The sequence below is a fragment of the Panthera onca genome, chromosome B3, assembly GCF_046562875.1.
Source record: "Panthera onca isolate mPanOnc1 chromosome B3, mPanOnc1 haplotype 2, whole genome shotgun sequence".
Lineage (NCBI taxonomy): Eukaryota > Metazoa > Chordata > Mammalia > Carnivora > Felidae > Panthera > Panthera onca.
This window is the reverse complement of record NC_138344.1, coordinates 68,978,406-69,004,958: the sequence shown is the minus strand read 5'-3', so window position 1 is coordinate 69,004,958 and position 26,553 is coordinate 68,978,406. Positions and strand designations below refer to the sequence as shown.

At 44.1% G+C, this 26,553-nt stretch overlaps 1 protein-coding gene across 1 annotated transcript in view; it reads right to left on the bottom strand.

Moving 5' to 3' along the window:
* RYR3 (ryanodine receptor 3) overlaps positions 1-26,553 on the bottom strand; it is a 524,410-nt gene that overhangs the window by 73,159 nt on the left and 424,698 nt on the right. Inside the window, exons 56-65 of the mRNA XM_081795893.1 lie at positions 25,859-25,934; positions 25,616-25,739; positions 22,755-22,870; positions 22,142-22,206; positions 21,084-21,205; positions 16,098-16,147; positions 15,446-15,506; positions 12,504-12,742; positions 10,792-10,873; positions 3,092-3,222 (exon numbers count right to left, since the gene is read on the bottom strand). Of these exons, the coding sequence (XP_081652019.1) occupies positions 3,092-3,222; positions 10,792-10,873; positions 12,504-12,742; positions 15,446-15,506; positions 16,098-16,147; positions 21,084-21,205; positions 22,142-22,206; positions 22,755-22,870; positions 25,616-25,739; positions 25,859-25,934 (1,066 nt within the window). The remainder of the gene's footprint in view (positions 1-3,091; positions 3,223-10,791; positions 10,874-12,503; positions 12,743-15,445; positions 15,507-16,097; positions 16,148-21,083; positions 21,206-22,141; positions 22,207-22,754; positions 22,871-25,615; positions 25,740-25,858; positions 25,935-26,553) is intronic.

Genomic DNA, 26,553 nt, shown 5'->3' with positions numbered 1-26,553 from the left:
GGTCAGCATTCCCTCTGTTGATTAACTGAATGATGGAAAACATGGACTCAGGGGACTGGGACACATCCCACAGTGTGTCACTGATGGATGAAAAACTGTGTCATCTCTAATCACACCCTTCTCTCTTTTTCTCCCTGTGGAGTATGCAATGATTTATATTTATTTTTTATTTATGGATATGTCTTACTAAATAAAGGTCAAGTATTTAAAATAAGAAGGAACAGGTTTCTAATTGCCCTTGAGAAGAACAACGGGACAGAGTCATTCCCTTGCTTACCAGAGCCCATTCAGGGTTTCCCCCATCTTTGTCAAGTTCTGATTTTACCCTCTACTGTACGTCTATGAGCTGAAGAGCGGAGAAGGCCTATTTCCCGAGGCATAGCTCTACACCCTGGTCAAACAGAAACACAGGACTTCCTGAATCCCAGTTGGGGCAGATCAAACACCTAGCACTCTCATGAGTGGGCCCATATCCCTTTGGAGCCGGGGAGGAACACTTTACCTGGCACCTGCCTACAGAGGTCACAGCTCTTTCTCAACATTACCAAAGCCTGCTTAGTGGTTGAGCTCCTATGTTAGCTGCAAGATGTGACTCATTTGGTATCAGCAGAGGGTGGAGAAAAACAAGGTTAGAGATCTATTTTTGCTAGTCTTAGAAAGGGGAAAAAGGGTAAGGTGAGGCTGAGAGGGTTGGGAAATTAGAGATTTCACATGAGACTTTGGCAAGCTGAAGCATCTGGGCAAGGTTTTCTCTTGACTCAATCTGGGAACACTCCTCTCCCCTGTATTCTAGCTCAGGACCAGAACTTTATTAAGTGGCCTTGTCTAAACTGGCCTGGTTGTCATTTCTGGGGACGATGTGCTTCTTTTATCTGAAGTATCAAGAACAAGTGGGAATAAAGCCACTGTGGCTTAGTACTCTGTATTCTTACATGCAGAGAAGAGAGTGACAAAGGAGTGTAACATGAATGCTTACTCTCCAAACTCTCTTCCTCAGGATCTCATATCAGTTTGAAAAGGGGGCTTGACTATGATGAATTGCTACACAGTTTAGTCATCTACTGATACTGTAAATCAATATTTTAAGAAAATATTGGTTCTTAATAAGATAGGCTCTGGTCTGAAATGGCTATGTTTTTTTCTTCAGCAATATTGATTAGGACCATAGGTGTGGTAATTTTTGCTTCATGTTACATCAAATTATCATAGTTCTTTCTAGTTGGAGTCCAAGTTTCATTCAAGCTCCCTTAGAGTTCCTTTGTTCTATTCCACTGACTTCTAGTAGGATCACAGTTCATCCATATATGAGGACTCTCGATCCTAACTCCCCAGCAGCAGGTGTATAACCTGCCTTGGATTCCAGTTTCAGGGTGTTTTAGAATATGGGGGGGTGGGAGGTGGGGAACTTTTTCTGTAAAGGGCCGGATAGTAAATATCTGCAAGCCAGACAGTTTTTTCCACTATGAGTTAACTCTGCGCCTATGGTTGAACTGAAGCAGAATGTGCCACTCAAAAATATGCCTCTTTGGGGTAAGGATTGTTTGGGCTGATTTTTTTTAAGAATCTACAAACACAGGAAGAAGCTCTGAAAAGAGAGAAGTTATCCTTGTGTAAGAGAAATCTAAATTTTATAAAGGAAATTTACATTAGAATGGGGGCGTGTACCAGGAAGTGAGCTATTTACCAGAGATCACCTTTTCATCTGAGAGACTCAACTACAGGGCAGGGCACACGTTTACCAAATGTTTCTACTTTTTCCCTTTCTATGAATTGTCTTCCTCCTTTTGAACTCCCAGAGCCCTATCCCTTTCCTTAGCTCTGAATGGGGTGTCTATAATTCTCAATTGTTTGGCTGCATTTGGAGTCTCATGTCTTTGTGGGGCTCCTGTAAGTACTCGTATATATATAATTAATTTTTTTTCTCCTGTTAATCTCTGTTTTATGGGTGGGGGCCTCAGCCAAGAACAATTAACAGTAGAGTGAAAATGGGGTGCCTGGGTGGCTTAGTTGCTTGAGCATTCGACTTGGGCTCAGGTTGTGATCTCACAGTTTGTGGGTTCAAGTCCTGCGTCAGGCTCTGTGCTGACAGCTCAGTGCCTGGAGCCTGCTTCAGATTCTGTGTGTCCCTCTCTCTCTGCCCCTCCACCACTCATGCTCTGTCTTGCTCACAAATAAACATTAAAAAAATTTTTTTAATAAAGAATAGAGGGGCACCTGGGTGGCTGGGTCAGTTGAGCATGCAACTTCGGCTCAGGTCATGATCTCACTGCTCATGAGTTTGACCACCACATGCGGCTTTGTGCTGACAGCTCAGAACCTGTGTTTCCCTTTCACTCTGCCCACCCCCTCTCGTGTTCTGTCTCTCTCAAAAATAAACATTAAAAAAAAAAAAAAAAGAATAGAGAAAAAATTATTTTCCTCTCCCCCACATGGTGCTAAAGTGGCCACAGACAGTATGTAAATGAGGTGTGAGCATGTCCCATTAAAACACTATTTACAACAATAGGCAGCAGGGCCAGATTAGGCCCATAGCCATAGTTTGCCTACTGCTGTTCTAGAACTTAGTGTGTCAGTATTCCCGTTAATTTCTCTTTCTTGTACAATCTCAATCCCCTCTGGTGTTTTTCTATGATTTTCTATGATGATAGATAGCATGGGGTCATCCTCTTTAGAAACACAGCCTCTCCCTGGACTTGGAAAGTATAATTAGGTTACTAGTGCACATATGCTTCTTCTGATGAGGATCTGGAGAGGAACCGTGATAAAGTGGTCATATCCCTAGGTGCAGAAGGGCACTTGAGACCCAGGGTAGACTAGAAAGCCTAAGGTTTTAGGATGGAAGGGATTTAGAATCCAACCACATTGTATGGAAGAGGAAGCCAAAGTCCAGCATACTTTGTTATACGTACTTGCCCAAGCCCATTTTTCTAGTAAGATGGAGACATGCCACATGTCTTTGACCTCCTCTCTCCTCTCAGACCACATAACCCCAAAGTTCTACAAGGCTGCTGTTCCCTGCCTGGGTGGTCTTCCTTCTTGGATGCTCTCCTCTCAACATATGGATTGATGACCCCTGAGGGATGATACTTACTAGACCTCTCTCTGGGGGTTTTGGTGTTGAAGACTGAGAGTGGATTGTAGCGGTTAAGAGTGGGCTCCAAGAATGCCACCGGTATGGCAGCTGCCAGTGAGGCCAGACATTCTCCAAGGGCAGGACGTTGCCTGGAAACAAAGAAGTCCATTTAGAAGTGGTACCACCATATGCTGGCCCCATGCACTGTGGGCCAGGCCCCTTTCCCAAGATGTCTCATAGATTACTCTACTGGACATCCTTGGGTCCTGGGGTCAGCAAGATTACATACACTTTTCCCTCCCCATCTTTCTCTGGACACTGATCAATGGCATAGTCTCACCACCTGGAAACTGGTTCTTAAGTGGCTGAGGCAATATAATAACACACTATGTAGCTTTGTTCTTCTCTCCCAGCATTTCTGAGACCAAGTTTTGCAGGCATCCAAGCTGAATTTGATCCTCTCTTTGTACTCAGAATGTTTTGAAATCATCTGTGTAAGTTCTCTGTGTCTATTCCCTGCTTTGGATGGAGCCAGTGTCCAGCAGAAAGAACAGTAGACAATGGGCCAAAAGCAACAATAAGACACAAAAGAAAAACCTGCTTTGCAAGAGAAACGTCAGATCCTAAAGCTCATTGCTTGATTTAGAGGAGAGACCTCTAATACCTGTTCCTTCTCACAAATACTCTATACAAATATGTGAGGGTCCACCATGTATAAAGCTCTGGGTCTCAAGTCTTTCTGTGAAACAAGCACCCAAACAAAAAGTGCTTAGGATTCCTTGTTCAGATTTCTAGTTCTCCAACTGAAAGAACTTGCCCTTGCCTGCCTGCTAACCAAGTCTGCAAGCCTAAGTGATGAGAACTAGCCACTGGCTGGTCAAAGCAGGGCTGGTACTGAGATAGTGCTTCCCTTTCCCAGGCCTGGGCTTAGTCTTGGAGTTGTCCTGGCTAGCCTTGCAGGTCCTGCTAGTGAGACAATACAGTTACAGTGCTGTCTTGAAGGGTCCTGTATGGGCACAGACACCTGTTGCTTTCTAATGAATGAGAGACCAGGACCATCTGTTTTTTAGTCGTATCTTCTGTCAATTACTGGCATTGGATGACAGTCAGACTACAAACCTGTTATGTGAATTACACATGTGATGTCAGTTCCCAAATAAGGAGAAAATTTGAAATATTTCTTCAAACAAAGTAATACTATGAGTCCTTTGTTAGACCATGACACAGATAATTAGTGGGAGATGCAGACAATAGGTCTTTAATTAAGGATTGGATGGGGCTTACAGTGCTCCAACGTATCTTGTTTGCCTTCCTTTGCATCTGACCAAAGTGAGCGCTGATGCTGTGTATATGAAGCCCACTAGCAGAATCCCTGGGAGCTGAAGTTATCCATCTGTATCTTGGGGGAAGTTCTAGAACCATCATGGGGGAAAAATGTCAGCTAGAGAGGGTGCACTTGGAGTCAGGGGCAAATGCTAACCCCGCACTATTGCAGTTCTGTGGAAACAGAAAGGCATTCAGCTCAGGGTTCCCTTCAGCTCCCCAACAAAACCAGAATCGAAGGCCATGTTAATTGCCCTTGACTGTGATAACAGCCGACAATTCCAACAGCACCAAGAAGCCAGAATGTCAAAAGTGTAGGCTCTCCGGATGAGTACAACAAGCATTTACTATGGGGTGGGGGATGGTTAGGGAAACCATTGCTCACTGAGGAGTAAGCCACATAGTTTGAACCTTAACCTTTGTCTTCCAGATAGTGAAAGTCCTTCTCCTTAGAACCTAAAGCAATGTGATAAAATAACATATATTTATGGTCTGATTATTAGAATTAGGACCAACTAATTAAAGCAGAGAAAGAGACCCACTTGAATTGGATTATTGGATTAAAAATGTGATCTTAATTGTTCATAAAAAAAATAACTTGTCATGGCTATCTGGGGTACAGTCAGAGTCTGCAAGGGGCAAGCGTGAGGGGCCAAGAACTGCCTAGATGCAATGGGGAACCTGTTGGACTGGAGGGAGAAGGGAAGAGAGAGAGGAGGGGGAGGGTGGGTGAGTGAAGGGGAGAAAGCAGTCTTGGAACCCACCCTCCAACTTCCATCAAGTTACCAAACTTAGGGAAAAAAGTCATCCTTTGATTAACTTAAAAGACAATATATGTGGTTTTAATCCTTGTCTTCTACCTTCTTCTTAGGCTCAGCTTTTAGGGGATTACCTGACAGCTTGCTTATTAGCTCCGAAGTGTTTGAGCAGGTAACTTTAAAGTCAGCCTCCCGCAAGCAAGCAAGAATGTCCTCAGTCAGGCAATCACTTTAGGTGATGGCACAGACTTATCCTTTTGCTGGAGGTCCGACTGTGAAATGCCCCCATCCAGGGCCGCTCTGGAGACAGAACAGCAGCCCTCAGACAGAACAGGTCCTCTGTGTCCTGTGTCTGGAGCTGCCAGGCTCCAGTGGGAGGCCACAACCCTGCTGGAAGGGGAGGGAGTGAGAACTGGGCTTCTCTGTGGGGCGCTTCGCTTCACTTCTGAGCAAGCCTCAGGCCAGTCCTCTTCCCTCAGCCTGCACTCCCTCTCACTACCACTTCTTCCCCCATTATTTCTCTTCTTTGCTGAGCTCAAGATGGTGGACAGGCCCAAGAAGAAGGGCATCATTTTACCTTCAGGCTTCAATGACCAGCACCCTGAGTGATAACTGAGGGGAGCGAGGGCCTGGGTATATCAACTATGAGGATATGCAAGTGGTGGCCATTCTTTTCAATTAAAAGCCTCACTGTTTCTACCAACCACAGTGGCCACTGAGGAGAAATACTCGATTTCCTCAGTCTTGCCTTTCGAGGAGGAGGAGGAGGACATAAGGTGACAAACCATGAAGGTGAAAGAAACACCACAGGGAGAGCGGTGATGAAAGAAAATCTGGGCGAGCATCAGGATGACAAGGGGTAAAGTCGAATCTGAGCACAAAGTCTACTTGGCCCAGCAAGATGAACCTCGGAAAACAGCTGGTCCTCAGCTGCCCCGGTGATAACTTGACCCATCATTCTTCTCTTTTCTCTTTCTCTCATCAAAAAAGTCCTGATCTCACAAAAATAGATTTCTAGAAAGTTAGCCTGTTGGCAAAGGAACCCTTGGGGCAAAAGACAGTTTTCCAGTGTTGTGCTGCCTCGGGGACATGCATTCCCTGTGTTCTCTGATATTAATTACTGACAAGCCTGAGCCTCAACAAGGCTCACAACAGGGCATTTTCTAGTCTAGGGCACACAATGATGCTAATTAGCCATTCAGCTAACAGGGAGGATAAACACCAGGTCTCCTGGGTCAGCTGTTAAAAGTTCTGTAAACGTAAAGCCCAGAAGTTGGCCAATTAATGCTGCAGGCTTTGAAATAACAGAGTGAATGACCTTGGCCCCCAGACTCCTAGAGGGACTGAGCAAAGTCCTGCTGTTATAATGCTTCTCTAGTCATTAGTGCCCCCCCCCACCCAGGGGGAAGGGTGGGTATGGACCAAGCAGAGCAAGAGCTATGGAAGCATCTACAGAGCAACCAAAGGGTATACTTGAAGAATTTGTTCACTGGATATGGAACCTACTTTCCCTTTCCCCTTCAGTTCTTACTGCCCAGTACAGTATTTTTCATATAGAATTTGGTCAATGGTGTCAGATTAAACAGAGCGCAATTTGTATTTCAATGTTCGTTACTTTCTAATTTGTTAAGTTGCAGGCTCTCCTCGTCAATCTCTTGATTTTATTTTCCATGGGTCCAGATCTTGCCTCTCAAATGTCTATTGTTAGGGATCCAGGCAGAGCCACAGTTATCACGGTAATAAGAATTATGCCTTGCACATATCTGGAGCTTTACAGTTTCGAAAGTTCCTTCGTGTATGTTCCCAAGGGTGCTAAGGAGAGGAAATGATATGTAGCAGAGGGACAGAACATGGAGGCAGGCCACAGTTCTAGAACAGCAATACTAGTCTCCTCAGAGGTTTAGGGAAGGTGTTCAGTGTTTGGTCAGAACCAACTGGTCAAATGGGGAAGGGCAGGAAGGAAAAAATCTCTCTCAAGTGTGAAGGGAAAAAACACAGTTTTCATTTGAAATAAAATGGAGATGCGATGCTTAAATTGATTTCCAAGTTTCCTTTCTTGACCAACCCCCCTCCAATGTTCTGTGATTAGTCAAAGTATCTCCACATCAAAGAAGGCAAATATTCTCCACAGTTAAAAGCAGAAGAGCCTTGGCCCTTTGCTGAAAATTTGTTGAAGACGGCTTGTCAGTGACCTCATATTGTCTCAATTAGAAACTATTCGAAAAGAAAGGTCTCTATTGTGTTTCAATGCCTTTTTCCTCTTTACAATCAAACTATCACTGAGGTGCCTAGAATCTTCCATCCACAATGTACACTCAAGCTATAGCTGGAAACCAAATATTTAATGGTTCCCTTGCAACCCTGCCACGTTCATTAGCCAAGGAAACTTCAGCAAAAGGTGGCAGAGAAATGGGAAGAAATCTGAATCCACGCTGAGATTAGAAAATGTGTGATTAACGTCAAGTCACAAAGTAGGGACCAAATCAGGTGAGGACACTGAAACTGAAACATACTTTCTGGACTAACAACAGAGTATAGAAGTCTCTGGAAGTAAATATGGGGATTCTGAGGAGTCCAGAATATGAACTTGTGCTTGAAACAATTAGGATTAAGGGGTTGAGCAAGCCCTGGGACACCTGCTGGGTGTGTTGGGCCAGGTTCGTACTGCAGAGTGATGCAGGGCAGAGTAGGAAAGAAGTGTGTACATGCCACTTGCCATTCCTGTGACCTGGGCTCCTAGCCTGGAAAAGCCACTGGCGGGGAAGTAGAGTGGAAGAGTGAGAAGTAACCTGTTCTGTAGCTGCTGACCCAAGTCTGCTACTGTACATAGTAGGTGTTATACATTAAATGACTACACAAAAGTCCTATGTCTACAGGATGCACTAAAAATTTTACCTGTGACCTGTGCGTGTACATTAGGGGAGGTGGTCTGGGGTAAGAAAAACAGTAGACTTTTACCTTTATATACTCAGTACTGTTCGATTGTTTTTAACAAGTATGTCTTACTTTCACAATATAAGAAAGTAAATAACAGTCATTCGTAGTGATGGCATCACAACTCTAGGATTTTAAATGTTCAATTCCTCAGCTGCTCTGCTAACTGAGAGGAAGGGGGTCCACTTTCATCTAGGGTCTTCCTCTAGAAATGGCTTCTACTAACATGGAGTATAAAAGTCCGGCACCGATATTCACAATGCTGGAGCCAGCAGATATGCAGTAAGACTGTAACAGATCAAGTATAAAACATCATGAAAAGCAGCCTTTTTCTGGCCTGACATTTCAGAGTTGACTTTTTGCAAGAGAATAATGCATAAGCTTTTCAAAAAGGTGTACCAAGAAACATGAATGCAGACAGATGTATGTATGCACACACATATCATTGGAGAGAGTAAGAAAAAGTATTGAGAAAATATTTACAAATCCTCAACACAAGAAATTAAGGATACCTTCCTTAAGGTGAAATTCAGTATTAAGTGTATTTTTTTATTCTCTTGTTAATGAGATATAAAATACAGTTAAAACTTTTGTCTTCCCGGGTCTTATTCCTAATTAACAAAACTATGCATGTCTTCTCTAAATCCATAAGGAAAGCTACGTAACTGGGGATGAAAATCATAATGAAAATAAGTGGTTGTTAGTTCTTCAATTAATTTCTTGAACTCTGGACTCTATTTGAAAGCTGTGATTCTTAGGGCACCTGGGTGGCTCGGTCGGTTGAGCGTCCAAATACAGCTCAGGTCATGATCTCATGGCTTGTGGGTTTAAGCCCCACGTTGGGCTCTGTGCTGAAACCTCGGAGCCTGCTTCGGATTCTGTGTCTTCCTCGCTCTCTCTCTCTCTCTCTCTCTGTTCCACCCCCCACTCATGCTCTCTCAAGAATGAATAAACATTAAAAAAAAATTAAAAAAAAAAGAAAGCTGTGATTATGAAGATAGACATTTCTTCCAACATTTTTTTTTTTGTCACTAGTGCATGATGTGACAGAGCATGTTTGAAAGGAAAAAAGTCTTCTAAGGATAAGACTAAGTCGAGAATTTAGTTAATACTGTGTTGATGCTTCTAATCTCCGTGGATTGAAACGGAACAACACAACACGGAGCATTTAATGCTAAAAACCAGGGGGTCACCAAAGGCCTCCACTGCTCTGGGCATATTTGGGCAAGCAAAGCTGGAACCCCAGCATCTCTGCAGATCAGCTTGTTCAGGATTTCTGAATAGCATTTCTGCTACCAAAATGTGCCCTTGTTTAAAAGTATAGCTAATCTGGCAGCCGTGAACAGTAAAGGTCCACGGTTGTATCACAGAGAAACTCATTCAACACGAAAGTAACAGCCTCCTGTCCCTTGAGCTTTTCTGCAAGCTTTAACCACAGGAACTCTGGAAGCTATTTGGAAGCTGTGAGTATGAAGACAGAGACATTTCTTCAATGTTTTTTGGTCACTAGCACATGATTTAGCTTGGCTATACACTATTGCGTCTCCAGTCACATACACTGACTAGCTATCTGTTACAAAAAAAAAAAAACCCAAAACCAAAAACAAACAGAATTCAACTGAGTAAATCTGAAGATCTCCTTGGGTTAAGTGAATCATCCTAGCTAGCAACATCCTAGCTAGCAAGTGCTGGGGGGTGCTTGGAGGAGATGGTACAAAATGGAGAGTTTTTATAGGAAGGAAGAAGGATGGGACAACAAAGTTAGAAGCAAAAAAAAAAAAAAAAAAAGACTGTTCCAGGCTAGAAACTTTCCCTTAAGGGGAAGAGAAGGGGTCTTACCACACAGTTTACCTCATCTTCCTTTAGGGTATGGAGAGGGCCCCTGTGACTGATTACCTCATTGGCACCTATCAGAAATTCCTGACTTACAAAAGGGTGGCAAGAGAGGTTTAAACCCCTCTCTTGGTACACCCTGGAATGCTGAGCTGCCTAAGAAAACTGTATGCAGGGGTGAAGACAGTAAAGGCATAAACAATGCACGCTACTGATGAGCTGTGGCAGAGTATTTCAGAGCCAGAGGACTGAAAACAGCATATGCGTCTCGAACTCGGGTGGATAACCCTAACTACCAAAGTAGAACAAATTGAGGCTTGTCAGTCATAACAAATTGCCAAGAGGCTGTGGACACATACCTTACCTCCTGGCCTCCATAGTAGAGGGCAGACCCTACCTGACCATAGGCGGTCTAAGGACACTCCATGTATTCTGTTATTTAAAAGCAAAACTGTAAGGATCTTTCTCATTTATAGATGAATAAACTGAATAATCAAAAATGAAAAAAAAAAAGAAAAAAAGAAACTCCTGACTTACAAGTTAAGATATATATTTCTGTGGGACGTTGAAATTGCAATTAGGTTAGGCAGTAAGCCCTTTTTGGTGCTTTGGCTTGGCCCAATTAATACCAATTTTGGCCTGTGGTTCTCTTTTTTAACAAATCTTCACAGAGGTCATAAATCTCAAAAGCCTTCCCATGTTTCTTAATATAGCCATAAACACTGAATGGCCTGGGCTCAAAATCTCCATCCTGTTTCAGTGAGCATTTTGACTCTGCCGTATTAAAAAGATGCAATTAAGGGTTTCAAGCCCGTAAGTAACATTTTTCTAAGCCCTGAAATGTGTCAGCCTCTTCTGTTCACTAATTACCTTTCAACGTAGATGTTCTTTCCGGTCCCAAGGGAGTAGAGGCTGCAGAGTATGTGGTAGCATGAAATCTGCACATCACCTACTGAAAAGAACAAACACGAGCAGTCACTTCTAGGCTTCAGTCCCAGCTCTTCACCTCCAGCACATGGAAAGGGTCCACCGACAGAAAGAATGTGCTGGCATCACCCAAGAGCTAAAGCACATGCACGTGTGCCCCCCACCCCCGGCCCTCGCCCCCCCCAACACATGATAGAGCCCTTTCTACCAAATGGTAGCTACTGAACAGAGAGAGAACCCACTGACAGGGAGAACACCCTCCAATGAGCCATCCCACTTCCTTTGGGGACTTTTGATATGAATCACACTGCTTCCAGGGAAAGAAATCATTTGACCAAGGAGATCCACAAGGGTTTTTTTTTTCCCCAAAAGAGGGAGACACTATGGTTAAATTTTACACATAACAATATTTCCTTTCTTGGAAAGGAAGAATGCAAGAAGTCTGAAGTTTGAATGAGCCTTTTGTCAATTTCCTAGGAAGGTAGGCAGAACATCCTGACCTCTTTAGAGACAGAGCAACGTTTCTCATGTCCACCTGCGTAAGTTCTCTGACGGACATTTTTCACAAAACGGTTCAATCACATCACGATTTCGCCAGGTTTCCTGAGGGAAGGGTATGTTCCACTTAGGAATCCACAGAATTTAATCTATAGGCTACATGCTCCTTTAACGCCTGGAACTCATAATAAGGCAGGGATTAAATGAACACAATGAGAACTAATTTAATTTAAAATTTTCAACAAGTAAATGCATTGTTTCCATGATGTGAAATAATGAGTTTGGATGTTCCCCTATTCCTTTGCCCTCCTCCATGGAAATAACTGATTTTTAGTTGTTCAGGGATATAGAAGTCATAGCCTTGGCTATGGACAACTGTTTAAATTGAATTAAATCATGCGCCAACATTTAAAGTGTGAAACTGAAGCTCGGTGGCAGAGTATTTGCACTAAGGGGCTATATGTGGTACTAAATGCAAACTGAAATAAAACCAACCGACTATGGTCTCTTCTGAAGGCTCAGATAATGAAATGTTAGCAGCTTTCCTTTGCTCCTGGTATCCAATGAATAAATTAGGGCTTCTTAACAGGAAATTTGGTATCTGAAAAACCCTGGGAGCAAACCTATATCCCCTACTGGATTACTCAGATAACCTTTTCAAATTAAGTGGGAACACAACAGCTGACAGCTAAGCTAGTGGGTGGAAAATTCTGGTCCTCAATAACAGTGGAAAAAGATGAAATATTATATACTCAAATTGGGGGATTTCTGCCCCTGTAAGTACCTATTACTCCATTTTTAAACCTAAGAAGGAGAAAGTATGGAATAATTATCTCTATTCCACTTTCTTTTTTTTTTTTTTTGAAGATTATTTATTTTGAGAGATACAGAAAGAGAGCAAACGAGCATGTGCGCAAGTGGGGAGAGGCAGAGAGAGGAGAGACACCCAAGCAGAGCAGAGTCCAATGCAGGGCTCAAACCCACAAACTGTGAGATCATGACATGCACTGAAATCAAGAGCTGAACGCTTAACCGACTGAGCCATCCTGGCGCCCCTCGATTCCGCTTTTAAGGTTAATTCAAGCAAATGAGTCACACACCCTTTTTATCTGGAGCCATATGCATATAAATCCACAATAGATGGCAATCTGACTTACAGAGTAAATCCACCCCGAACTGATGCTGAGCAACATGCTCAAAGATGGACGTCAGGATGGGGAGCAGAGCCACCGTGGTATAGTTAATATTCTGAGACACGCCTTTAATCTGTGTTCTGGAATGCGTAAACTTCCCGAGCTTCAGATTTTCCGAAGTCTTCTCTAAGTCTTCCGCCGCATTTTCAAAGAAAGCTCGTAACCCAGCCTTCACCAGCTCTGAGCCTGACTTCATGACAGTCCTGTAAGCAAACGATGTTCAAAACCAAAAGCACAATCCTAACCTCTGGCCGACCCCCTTCTTGAAACGGGTGACTTGTAGTTTAACCTGGGCAGACATTTGACACCCTAGTCACCTGACTGACATGGAGTCAGGGGAAGAGGAGAGAGCAGTTAGCATCCAGGAAGCAAGCTGGGTCACACAATCCCAAAGGGGGCTAGCAACTGGACAGTGTTGTCTGTTGGAGGGAGTTGGCACTCGACTCTTCAGGAAGATGTGGAGAGTTTAGAAAGAAACCGATTTTGGTCACTTGCTACTAATAGAATGTCCCAGCAGGCTATATTCCTCTGTAAATTTCTAATTGTAAGGAAGGAGAGGTGAGTTTTTCTTACAGTTCACTATGGGATGAGTAACTTCTTTAAGGAAAGAAATATTGGCTCTCCCATGATGCAGGACCTCTCAGAACAAAGAAATAACTCAGCTTAAGCTTACGTTTCTATTAGCTAGCAGGGATGTCCTAGCTTGGAGAAGGACATTTTTTGTTTCCCACACAACAAAAGTTTATTGAAAAATAAAGTTCCCCCTAGTTTTCTCTACAACTGTGGAAAACAAAGCAGTGTTCTCTATGCTGGTACAGTGCACTTGGACAGCGACACCTTATTTGTAGAATCCTGCACTACGTCACCCCAGAAGCGAACAGGAGAAAATGGTTGTACCAGGAGCTGTTTGGGGACACAGACGCAAATGGCCATTAGCTTAAGGACGTCAAGGTTATGACAGCAACTACAGTAGAAAGGGTGTCACCATCTCCTTTGGCATCGATTATCCTGCTCCTGTCCTGTTAATACTTGGGCATGACAGTGAGCAAAATGCTTCCCAATTTTTCAGAGGGAGAGAGACAGAGCATGAGTGGGGGACAGGCAGAGAGAGAGAGAGAGGGAGACACAGAATCTGAAGCAAGCTCCAGGCTCTGAGCTGTCAGCACAGAGTCCGACATGGGACCTGAACCTACAACTGTGAGATCATAACCTAAGTTGGATGCTTAAGCGACTGAGCCACCCAGGTGCCCCTCCGTATTTCAGCATCTTATTCACAAGATTATGACAGGCTTGCTTCAAGGACAGATGCTTTTTATCTCCAGAATTTTCAAGATCATCATCTGTCCTAGCCCCCCGCTCCCCCACCGCTAACCAGAAAAAGAAGAAGAAAGAAATGAGGTAAGTGAGGCTTGCTCCTGGACTGTAAGGATTAACGAGCTATCTTTCTAACTTTCTAGTCTTGGGTTTTTGTCAGGAATGATTATCAAACACGCTGACCTGCATTGAGAAAAAGGGGGGGGGGGTACTCTCCCAAAGGCAGTCCACATGCTTCTGGAAATTAAGATTCCTCATCTCAGGTGCACAGAATTTGAGTCCCCTGGGGTGCCTTGGTCTGATCTGCAAACTTGCACTGTCCTAATACCTCCATGTTTGTTTCTAGGGTTTAGACCCCTAAAATCTCTTTTAATTATGCTTAACGTTTTTTTTTAAATTTTTTTAACGTTTTATTTATTTTTGAGACAGAGAGAGACAGAGCATGAATGGGGGAGGGTCAGAGAGAGAGGGAGACACAGAATCTGAAACAGGCTCTAGGCTCTGAGCTGTCAGCCCAGAGCCCAATGCGGGGCTCGAACTCACGGACTGCAAGATCATGACCTGAGCCGAATTCGGACGCCCAACCGACTGAGCTACCCAGGAGCCCCAGCTTAACGTTTTTTTGATAACCAGTCTTAGTTTGTAGTAGATTTTCATCTTGTGGCCACTCTCTTAGTTGGTTTCTCTCTTCCTCATATCGTTTTGGGAAGTGCGTCATCCTCCCAACTTTGACAAGGGCTCTACTCAAAGAGTGTGTTCAAGAAAGTTCCCTGTCTTTCCCACTACTTCTCATTTTCATCTCATCAGATCATTTATGTTTAAAAAATTTTTTTAATGTTTTACTTTTGAGAGAGAGACAGAGCATGAGCGGGGGAGGGGCAGAGAGAGGGAGACACAGAATCGGAAGCAGGCTCCAGCCTCCATGCTGTCAGTACAGAGCCCGACATGGGGCTCGAACTCACAGACTGAGATCATGACCTGAGCCCAAGTCAGATGCTTAACCGACTGAGCCACCCAGATGCCGCTAGATCATTTATGTTTATATTACCAGAACTTAACATGTACGTTTGTTAAAATTTCCTTTCCCTTTCAGCCATCTTTCCTGCAAGACCCTCAGGTCATGGGTTTAAACCTGTCTTTGCCTCTGATCTTTTTATCACACATCCCCTGCATTCCCCTGCTTGGCTGCTTTGGATTCAGAATGTTATGGTTCCCTTCTCCCAGGATGCTTGTGGCCTCACCACCTATCAGGCAGCTCTTCCCTTTTTGTGGATAATGAGGTATAAAGTGGCACTTTGCTATATTATATACTTTATCTTCTGAAAGATGAACTTCTCAGGAAGAGAAGACAAGAATTGATCAAATGCTCAGCTTTTAGCGTGCGGTACACACCCTGACAGTGGCCCTCCATCATGTGAACTGAAAGATGGAGAGTGCTAATGTCAGGTGAAGATTCATCTCTTCCCTGTCTCCCCTCCCTCTCCCCAGCTCCTGCAGAGCTGTGGCACATCTCCTCTTCTGTACAATAAGTGAGAAGAGAGGGTCACAGAGGGAGTCTTGAGAAACTACTGGAAAAAACTGGGCAGACTTACCTTGTGTCAAGTGTCTGAGCTAAGATGTGAAGACAGCTCACCATTGTAGTAGAATCACTTCCTAGAACAAAAAAATATCACTGGTGACTCCCCAAACCCTTCAGCCTGTCTTTTTTTTAATGTTTATTTATTTTGGGGGAGAGCGTAAGCAGGAGAGGGGCAGAGGATCCAAAGTGGGCTCTGTGCTGACAGCAGTGAGCCCGATGCACGGCTCGAAATCACGAGCCATGAGATCATGACCTGAGCCAAAGTCAGACGCTCAACCTACTGAGCTACACAGGTGCCCCCAGCCTATCTTTTAAATGCAATCTTCTCATATGCACAAACCACATCCCGGCATAATTAACCATCAACACTAAGAGTGCCAGACCTATGTGCTGGGACAATGCATTTATCTGTGACCTGACACATACACTGTTTGATGGATGTTAGAGGCAGAGCTTAAAACATTCATCGGTGTGGAAAATTTGAGCTGTTGTAGGGGTAGAGAGGTCATTTATCATACTTCAGATCAATTTTCTATGGCAAATTTAGGTGACACCTTAGTCCTAAGGCTCAGGTTGTCTGTAGGCACCAGAAATAAAGGCAAAATGCAAGTGAAGGATAATTACAGGGAGGAGTGAGGCTTTGAGAAATACTCCTCTTCACTTACCAAAGAGGGAAATCCTGTGTCGGACAAGAGCAGCGAGTTTGCAGAACAGGCTGAAGCAGAAAAGAAGGCGAGTAGGAAAGGCACAGAAATCCAAGGTCTTACTCGTACCCTCCCTACCCCAGGCCCCCACACTTTAAAACAAAGAGCACAGAATGACCCTTGAGCAAGATGCACTGTGTTCCTCTCAAAGGATCCTCTGGACCACATTAGAAAAACATATGCTTTCCAGTTCCATCCATGTTGCTGCAAATGGCCAGATTTCATTCTTTCTCGTTGCCAAATAGTATTCCATTGTACATGTAAACCACATCTTCTTTATCCATTCGTCAGTTGATGGACATTTAGGCTCTTTCCATAATTTGGCTATTGTTGAAAGTGCTGCTATAAACATTGGGGTAAAAGTGCCCCTGTGCATCAGCACTCCTGTATCCTTTGGGTAAATTCCTAGCAGTGCTATTGGTGGATCATAGGGTAGAGTGTTATGCTAAGTGAAATAAGTCAGGCAGAAAAAGACAGATACCATGTATTTTCACTCATATGTGGGTCCTGAGAAGCTCAACAGAAGACCATGGGGGAGGGGAAGGGGGAAAAAAGTTACAGGGAGGGAAGGAGGCAAACCATAAGAGACTCTAAAATACCGAGAACAAACTGAGGATTGATGGGGGGTGGGGGAGAGGGAAAAGTGGGTGATGGGAATTGAGGAGGGCACTTGTTGGGATGAGCACTGGGTGTTGTATGGAAACCAATTTGACAATAAATTATATATATAAAAAAAGAAAAATGTATGCTTCCCACTGTCTTGTGGGACAGTCATGAAGGCACCTTGGAGGCAGCCCCCCCCCCAAAGAAAATAATCTGCAACAACTAGAGTATTTTGCAGTAACAAGGTTACTGCCAACAACCTCTTGCTATACAGTCCCATGTGCTGAAACATCCATTTGTAGGACATCCAGGAGTAAATGAGGGTTCTGAAAGGGATCATGCTTTTCCCACTGTTGCAATGGATTGCAAACCATTTTGCAGCCTTCTCTGGGGGTGTGAGGCTTTAGTTGGGAGGTGGGGAAGAAGGTGGGAACAGAAGAAAATTAATGGTTCAGGCACAGGGGGATATGATGTTGAATAAAAACATTTTAGGATATTGCTTTCCTGTGTCATTTCCTATCAGTCTGTGGGCCTGACCGAGTAGCTGTCCTCACTGTGCCCCGGGAAGTTAGGAAAGCCCATCTGCTATGCTTTTGTGCTTTCTGACCCTACTCCACCCTTTCACCCATCTTTTCTACCCCAGAACCCCTTGGAGGTCCAGCTGTATCTTATCATTTTACTTTCCATGGTATCTAGCAGAGAGCCCTGTGCAGTTAGAAAAGAGCTCCATAAACGTATGTGAATGTGCCATGGATGGACCCTTGCCCACTACAGCCATAATTTGGCCTGAACTGCCAGTAGTTCTTGGGGAGAGAATGCTCAGAACTCTGACACTATGTGACAGTGGCACAGCTAGACAAGAACTTTGTAGTCCCTTGAGAAAGCAGTCCTTCCTGGTGGAACAGAAAAGGGAAGTTAGAATAAAAACACCTGATACAGGCCAAGGGCTTCCAAGGCAAGATTGAGCTGAAGTCCTTCCCAACCTCTCACTCATAGCTTGTCACGGGCTCTCTGACCCACAACAGGGGCAGAAGTCTTTTCGGGGACAGCTCAAACTGAGAAGAAACACATCCTGAGTGTTGGTGGAGATCAAAACTTGCTCGCCTTTATGTACTGAAGTGCTGAATCACGTATGTTCACTAACCGGAATTTAAATAAAAACTTAAAAAAAAAAATAACACAGACTTGCTCACTTTTAAGTGGCTTTCAATTAATGCCCTGAGTCTACTGGGCTGTTGACTAGAAAATCGCAGCCAAAGTTGCCCTGTGGTTAGTCATCTGTTTTTGCAGTGGGAATAATTTGGAAACCCTGGCCTAGTGCTTCAGAGAACTCAGAGTAAGTTAATAGAAATCTGACAGACTGCTAATACGAAATTAAATAACGGACTGCTTTTTTGTGTTTCTCATCGTGTGTACTTGTTTAAAAAAAAAGTTTATTTTTGAGAGAGAGAGAGAGAGAGAGAGAGAGAGAAGAGAGAGAGGGAGAGCCAGAGATTCCGAAGCAGGCTCCATGCTGTCAGTACAGATGTGGGGCTCGATCTCACCAACCATGAGATAATGACCTGAGCTGAAATCAAGAGCCTGATGCTTAATAGACAGAGACACCCAAGTGCCCCTCACTGTGTCCACTTAAAAATAAATTTAATGTTTATTTTTGAGAGAGAGAGAGAGAGGGCACATGTGTGCAAGAGAGGGAGAGGCAGAGAGAGAGAGGGAAACAGAGAATCCCAAGCAGACTCTGTGTGGACAGCAGAAAGCCTGACCCGAGGTTCAAACTCAGGAACCATCAGATCATGATCTGAGCTGAAACTAAGTGCCGGGCACTCAACTGACTGAGCCATTCAGGCACCCCTCATTGTGCCCATTTAAAAAAAAATTTAATGTTTATTTATTTTTGAGAGAGAGAGAGAGAGAGAGAGAGAAAGAGAGAGAGAGGGAGAGAGAGGCAGGCAGACACAGAATCTGAAGGAGGCTCCAGGCTCTGAGCTGCCAGCATAGAGCCCAGCATGGGGCTCACACACACAAACTGTGAGATCATGACCTGAGTCGAAGGCTGATGCTTAAGCACCTGAGCCACCCAGGCTCCCCTCATTGTGTCCATTTTTAAAAGACATGTATTTGATAAAAAAAAAAAAAAATCATGGAGTTGGGGGAGGGGGATAGCCTGGAGGAACATGAGTTCCGTGGCTCTACTCTGACTAGCTGGGCTGTCCTGGTGAAGCCACTTAGCTGCTCTGGGTATCACTTTTCTCACCTGTAAGTAGACAGGTATCACAAGATCCTCTTTTTAGAATTAGAATTAGGGGCTGATAAACTCAGATATTTCTGGTGAAAAGCTTCAAAGTGGACGCATGCTCAGTATGAAGTAACATTATTTTTAAAAAGTGCATTTTTAGAGAGACAGAGCGAGCTCGCACGCACGTGTGCACCTATGTGCACGAGCTGGGGAGGGGCAGAGAGCCAGAATTCCAAGCAGGCTGTCAGCACAGGCTTTGAACTCACGAACCCGTGAGATCATGACCTGAGCTGAAATCAAGAGTTGGCCGCTTAATTGACTGAGCCACCCAGGTGCCCCAAAACAACATTTTTCAAACTAAACCAGACGGTTAGGTCGTTTGATCCTAATACTAACCTGGCTCCCCTGGCTGTCAGAAGCACTTGCCCAGGCATACCAAGGCCAGTTAAGTTTTCAAAGGCTCCCTCTTGTCCCCTAGGGGGCCCATAATTTAAGCAGAAGTCCTTAGGCCAGTGTTATGAGGGGCCAGAGTCCCCAGGTGCTTGCCCATCTCAGAATTTGCAAGTGATAAATTAGAGGGACCACAGGGAGAGAGTGTGGTAGCACTGGCGAAGGGCACCAGATGCAGAAGAGGTGAGGCAGAGGTGGAGGATGCGGACACGAGGGGTCTGGAGGTGGAAAGCATTTGGTGCAGACACAAGCGCTTCTGTGGGAGGGGAGCGAGCACACGATGGATTTGGAAGCTATTTGCGAGGCTGATTAGATCCAGGTTGCATTCCAGCCATGACAAATGGTGCCTGGCTGAACAAATGTTACATTTCCATGAATTAATAATCTAACAAAAATAGATGAAGAAGACAGACACACCTGCCCTCTGTTGGATTATCAGAGTATCTCACTCTGCCTCTCATTTCTCTACCTTCTTACAAAATACACCAGCTAATCCTGAAAAAATTTACGAAGTCTTTGGTCGGTAACTGACGCTACGGGTATCTCATTTTGAAAGCGTGGGCTTCTTCTTTCTTACTAAGTGAAATTAAGTAATGACTGTGCAGAAAAAATGGCACTCAACGTGGATAGAGACGACTCTCATTCTTGCCCTCACTTACTCCCTGGGTCACTTCAGGCACCAGCGTGAACCTGACCAAACCTCAGAGTCCCTATCTGCAAATTGGAGAGCATATACAGGCAGTTCTTAGAACACTGTGAGGTTTCACAATGATATTTGCAAGAGTTATAGCCCATTTGTGTAAGTATGAAAAATGATCTCACTGCTTAGCCTTGTGTTTAATAAATGTTAGCTAAATCCTAAGGTTGAATATCCTCACAAGGATGATGGTATTTAACAGCTGGGCCTTTCTAAAGTATATTGTATGCTGTTCACCATCAACGGCTGCTAGGGAAAGAGTTGACTGCTTCCGTTACAGTTCTTAACTCTGCCGTTTAGAAGTCTAACCCATTCCTTGTCATCCTAAATCACATATGGAGAAAACCGGAGGCACGGTGGAATTCATCTTTTAGCCTGCTCATAAAGCACTCCCTTTGCTCTCCTCTCCCTTGAGGTATCCACACGTTACGCCTAGCGGAATGAGGACGAAGGCTGGTGTTCCAGATGCATTTTTTTTTTCCTATTAGGAATTTAAATTGAATTATGTTGCTCTAGATTTCAAATATCAGATCATCCACAATAAGACTTGTAAGATCTGATTCTTTAAAACAAATTTAAACTTAAAAAGCCTGTAAGAATGGGATGGAAGCCAGCATTAATCTTGTTTCTTCTCAACGTTGTGTGTTTGCTTGTCCAAGCTTCAGAATTGACTTTGCCTTTTTCTAAATGTTATTTCAGGATAAAAGTTGATCTGAGTATATAAAATTTTCCCAAGCCCTACTGATACATCCAAACAGTGCATTTCTCTTGGTTGCCAAAATAATACACAGATAAGTATGAATATAATTACTTTCAAAACCAGGAGGATAACCAAAACCTCTGTGCTGCCAATCATCAGATCACAGTTCATTTCTCCGAAGGATTCGCCATTTAGTCTCCAGGAATCTGGGGTTTTACATAGGTCACGTCAGCACCATGACCTTGTCATTTGTAGACTCACCTGGCCACCATTTCTTTCTCCTTATGGGAGGCATAGCCACTGCTGCTGAGGGGTTTTAGAGGGGATGACAGGAAGTAGAGGCGGTGATTGGTGAAGTACTGGTCAACCAGCGGGAGGAGAACCTAGAAAATCCACCATAAATGAACTTCTAGAAAGTTCATCAAAGCCCCTCCTTCAGTTCCTTTGAAAAAGTTCATTTTCAGGGAGCAAAAAGCCTCTGAACACAGGTCCTGGAATTTCCAGGAATCTCTACCCAGTGAATTGCAGTTTCCAACCCATTTTCCTCTTGTACACCTCAAACCAGAGGCCTTGGGGATATGGGAATGGAGAAGGTCACTGACTGACTGAGGGTCCAGAGAAATATGCATATGGCCCTGAGCCAGTATTTTCAGGATAGTCTGGTAGGTCATGGTACTTCTTGGGCACGGCATCCAACAGGGACACTTGGGGAAGGGCCTACCACTTTCAGCCTTGAGCCTTTATGTCTCTGTTTCTCGGGCACAGTTATCCCAAGGCCTCATGTGCATACAGGCCTCTGAGTAGGGTTGTTTGGAAGAGACTGCTCATCACTGGTACCCAAATTCATCCTTCTCTTCTTTTAGCAATAGAAACCCCCATGTTTTAGGTGGGCATGGGGTCGCCCAGCTACAGAATGCATCACCCAGATTCCATGGTGGCTGGGTGAAGCTAGAACAGCTGAGTTCTAGTCAATGGGACAGATCTTTAAGAGAGAAGGGGCCTGTCCTCCCCTTTCCCACTGATGTGACATAGGTGAGCCCATCTGGACCCCATTGACGTACATCACACTTGAGGTGATGGTGGGGCACCAGGAGAGGACAGTACCAGAGTCCCTGGATGATGGCATGGAGAAGACCAGGCTTCCTAGCACCTCAGTCGACCTACCTGCCCCCGGACTGTTCCACAACAGAGAAATACATGTCCAGCTCATCAAAGCCAATGGAGTTTTGCCTATCTTTGTTAGATTAGCTTAGCGGACACCCTACATTGTACAGATTCTAAGAAGACAGTAATTTGGTTAAATGCAGGGAATCACTTACTTTGGCAAAGAATTTGATCTCCTGGTCATGGGGAGACTTTTCAGTTTTCCCACTGCTGACAATGGCTTCTACAAAGACAAAAATAACACAAAGTTGGCCATAGTTAAAACAAACACAAAAACAACCACAGCATTTTAGACACAGAGCAACTTTCCTCAGGGTCATGGAAAGGCCATTTCATTTTTACAAAATATCTCGTATTTTACAAAGTACTTTATAGCTGTGTTGGCTAGGTGTTTCTTCTGTCAGTTCTCTAAGCTGTTTTAGTGCCCTTTCCTCTACTTTGTTGATGAGAAAGCAGCTTCAGAGAGGTTGAGTCATATGCCCACAGTCACAAAGCAAAATAATGGAAAAGTTAAAATAGGATGAATTATATGAAAAAAATGACAAGTGGCTCAAACCCTGAAACCAAGGATGAAACAGATTTTTTTTAAAGAGGGGGACAAAAATCTCAGCCACCGTTTCCCCCCCAAAACCTATGATGTCTCAATGAATTACCAACAGCTACAGTATGAAAGCATCATCCCTTGATAAAGGAATACCACATTCTTTTTGAGATTATGAAATATTAAGGGAAGCACACATTTGGGGGATATTTCACAATGATACTTACCCAAATGGGCAATAAACTCTTGGGCGGAATCAACATATTTCAGGATCTTCTTCAAAAATTTATAGGCAAACCTCTTTTCCATGGAGGAGGCATCCAGCTCCATATCCTTCATACCTCTAGGTTGGAAATGGGTAAATCCCAGGAAGTAACAGAGATGACTATGTGACTTCGGAGCATCAGCAATCCTATCTGTGTTGACTTTACTTTCCAAACGTTAATGGTTATTCTGGCCTAGTGACCTGCTTTGTCATTTGACTGATTCCCCTTGCACTTGGAACCTGAGTTTATGAGCACCCAATACCTGCACTATGCTAACGTCTGAAAAGATTTTTCAAAATATCTTTATCATTCATTCAACAAATATCGAGCTGGGGATAAATCGGAGAAGCAAACAAGATCCCTGCCTCCATGGAACGTACAGACTAGCTGTAAATGGACACAAATAATATATAGCACAAAATATAAATTACGTGGAATGCTAGAAGGTAGTAAGTTTTGTGAAAAAAGAAAGATTAAAGCAGTATGAAAAGGCCCAAGGGGGGGGGCAAGCAGACTGTAGTGTTACATGGGGCCATCAGTGCTGGCTTCATTGGGAGATGACATTGGGGTAAAGGCTTGAAGGAGGTGAGGAGGTGAGCCATATAGACATCTGGGGAAGGAGTTTTCCAGGCATATGGACTGGTGGTGCAAAGGTCCTGAGGCAGGAACATGCACGCCGAGCTGAAGGAATATGGCAGATGCTAGTGTGGATGGAATGGATGTGAGCAGGCAAGCAGAGAAACAGGAGGTGGTTAATAAATCATTAGGGCCCTACGGGCCATCCTTAGAATTTTGCTTTAGCTCTGAGATGAGAAGCTACTGAAAGTTCTGGATAGAGGAATGACTTACATTACAAATTACTTTAATTGCTAGGTTTAAAACTGATGGTGGGGGGCAAGGGTTGAAGCAGGTGCCTGGATAGCAGGCTCTTACAGGAATGATGGTAACAGCATGGAAGGGGTGAGAATGGTCACATTCTGGATATCGTTTAAAGCAGAACTATCAGGATGTCCTGAAGGACTGGATGTGGGTTGGGGGAAAAAGAGGAGTCAAGGCTTTTGGCTTGAGCACCAGGAAGAATGGGCTGCCGTGGCGTGATGGGGAAGCTGAGGATGGAGCAGGTCAGAGATACGGATAGCGGGAAACGAGTTCTCCTTACTGACGGGGCTCTGGCTTCCTTGCCTGCACACCCAAGTGCCCTCCGTAGGGGCTGGCGCATGGTAAACAGCTACTAGGCTATGTCTGCTGAGTTCAACCATCCTTTTCCCTTTCCCCCCTTATTTCCTTGATTTCCTTTTTAGTTCTGGTAAAGAGGAATTTTTCATTTCTGTAAGCAAGTTATTTATCAGCAAACCACAGCGCTCGTTCCTCTGGGTGTTAAGAAGAGGATTAAAACGACGAAGGGAGCGTTTCTCAAATGCTTCCCCAAAGGTGGTCTCCTGCTGTCTGACCTTTCCTGCTTCACAATATGGCAAATAAGTTTTGCTATTTTTTCACAGGCGCTACGAGAGAAATATTTGTACGGGTTTTTATTTTTTATTTATTATTATTCTTTTTTTTGGCCACTCTGTGGCAAAATTCTGTAGGAGACTAAAACAAGAAACAGCAGTTGGCTCAGCAAACGTTTCTTTCAGAAGGAATGGCTATATCAGATAGGAACCCTGGCTTGTTTTGTCTCTCTTCAAGGGACTCAGCAAGCATGACTTAAGGAGCAAAGCCCACCAGTGACATCTGACCAGTGAGGAAACAGGTTCTAGGTTCAAGCAGCTAAGACCCTATTCATATATAATCCTCATCTAGATCATTCTGACAAGCACAAGTTTGCGATAAAAACTCAGGAAATCTTGATGCATTCAGTCTCCTCAGTGGTGCTGTGTCTTCCAAGAATCTGTTCTCTGTGTTCAAAGACTCTTAATGTCCATTTTGCTCACTATTGCTCTTATGTAATTTAATCAAATATTGTCTAAAACAAAAACAAAATAGAAATTTGAAGACAATTGCTGATTTTGTGAGAACTAGGCTGCACATTTTGCAAAGACATGAAACTGTGTTTCCAAATACATGTTTCTGAAATAGGTATGAGCGAGATAACTAGCGGTAGAAGACAAGAGAGGAAATTGAAAAAAAAATCTATAAGGGGGCACCTGGGTGGCTCAGTCGGGTAAGTGTCTGACCCTTGATTTTGTCTCAGGTCATGATCTCACGGTTCAGGAGTTCGAACCCTGTGTTGGGCTCTGCGCCGACAGCCTGCTTGGGATTCTTTGTCTCTGTCCCTCTCTCTCTCTCTCTTGCTCTCTCTGCCCCTCTCCAGCTTGTGTGTGCACACGCTCTCTCTCCCCAAAATAGACATTTTTAAAAATCTAGAAGATACTGCACTTCTATGGTTTTGTATATGCCGTAATTCTTGCCGTTCTGCAAAGAAGCCCAAGTCCCAAAGGTCTGACGATGCCCTATGGATATGCTTTAGAAGGCCAATCGATAAAACAATATACAAAGAGAAGCTTCGGGGGCCTATAGCACAAGATTTGTGAATGAATGAATGTTTATATGTTTCAATTTCAAATTAAATGTTTAAGATGTACATGTATAATTTGTCATGATTCTTTGCTATAACTGAGCTTTAAAAATTGATATTGACTGGTCCTGTTTAGGTCAGAAAAGATGGCTTCATGCTCCCCAATAAAAGTTTTCTCATTTCAGAATACTGACCATTATCCTGTCTCCTGTCTGTTTTGCAGACAGGTGATTAAATACCTGGGGAAGGAGAGACCACGTCCACAAGTCCTCCCTGCCCCCCTAACATCACCTGGAAGATGACTTACCTAGAAACCACGATGCCGTTCACCTGGAGGAATTTAAACAGGTCCTGTGCCTTTTCTCGGTCCCTGAACTTCTCCTTGGCTGTCAAGGTGTCATATGGTACCAACAGAGGGTGACTGCCGCCACCTGGGGACAAGAAAGTGAGAGATGACCAACTCTTTGGCCCTTCCTTTGCACTTCCGGGAAAATGTACCTGCCGCACCCCCAGCTCCCCTCCTGCAGGGGGCACCGGGAACCTGGCTCACCTTTGCTCTCCAGCTCCAGCTTCTTCTTCTTGGCCCAGATGTTGTGATAGTTCTCGGCCACGACCTCCACCATTCCCTGTGTCCCACCAAAGAGACAACAGTCAGAGCAAAAGCAAAGAAGAAAAATGGGTCCATATCTGCTGGGCTGTTTCAGGCAGCCTCGGGAACTGAGCACCACCAAATGCTAACAGCACATCGCGAAGTGTCTCCCATCATTAATTAGTCTGTGTTTATGCACCTCATTAGTTTTTATAGCTTCCCCTCCATACAGAAAACAGCTTCTAATTCTGTCCTTCCCTTATAACTTATTATCCTGGCAGTCTGATGCATTTATGAGACACACACATTTCCACCTGAAACTGCATTCTGGCAGGACTTGAACATTTTACTCCTGACCTGAAACAGGGAGATGGCAGTGGGTGTCAGGATCCCCCCAAAACTCTTACCTTAGCAGGCTAAAAATAATCACATCTTAGAGAAATGGCTGCAAGTACAATTGTTCAAAGAGAGTTCATCTTTCTAAGGCTCAGAAAATAGTGACCTGGAATCAAGGGTGTACGTTGGAAAGACACTTTCTCTAAGGTCCAAAGGGCTGGTCTGACAGACTGTCTGGGGAGTATCTGCCCTGGGTTGGGGCCAATCCTGGCCACCGATGTACGCGGGAGGGGAGGGATGGGAGGAGGCAGCTTGGGGCT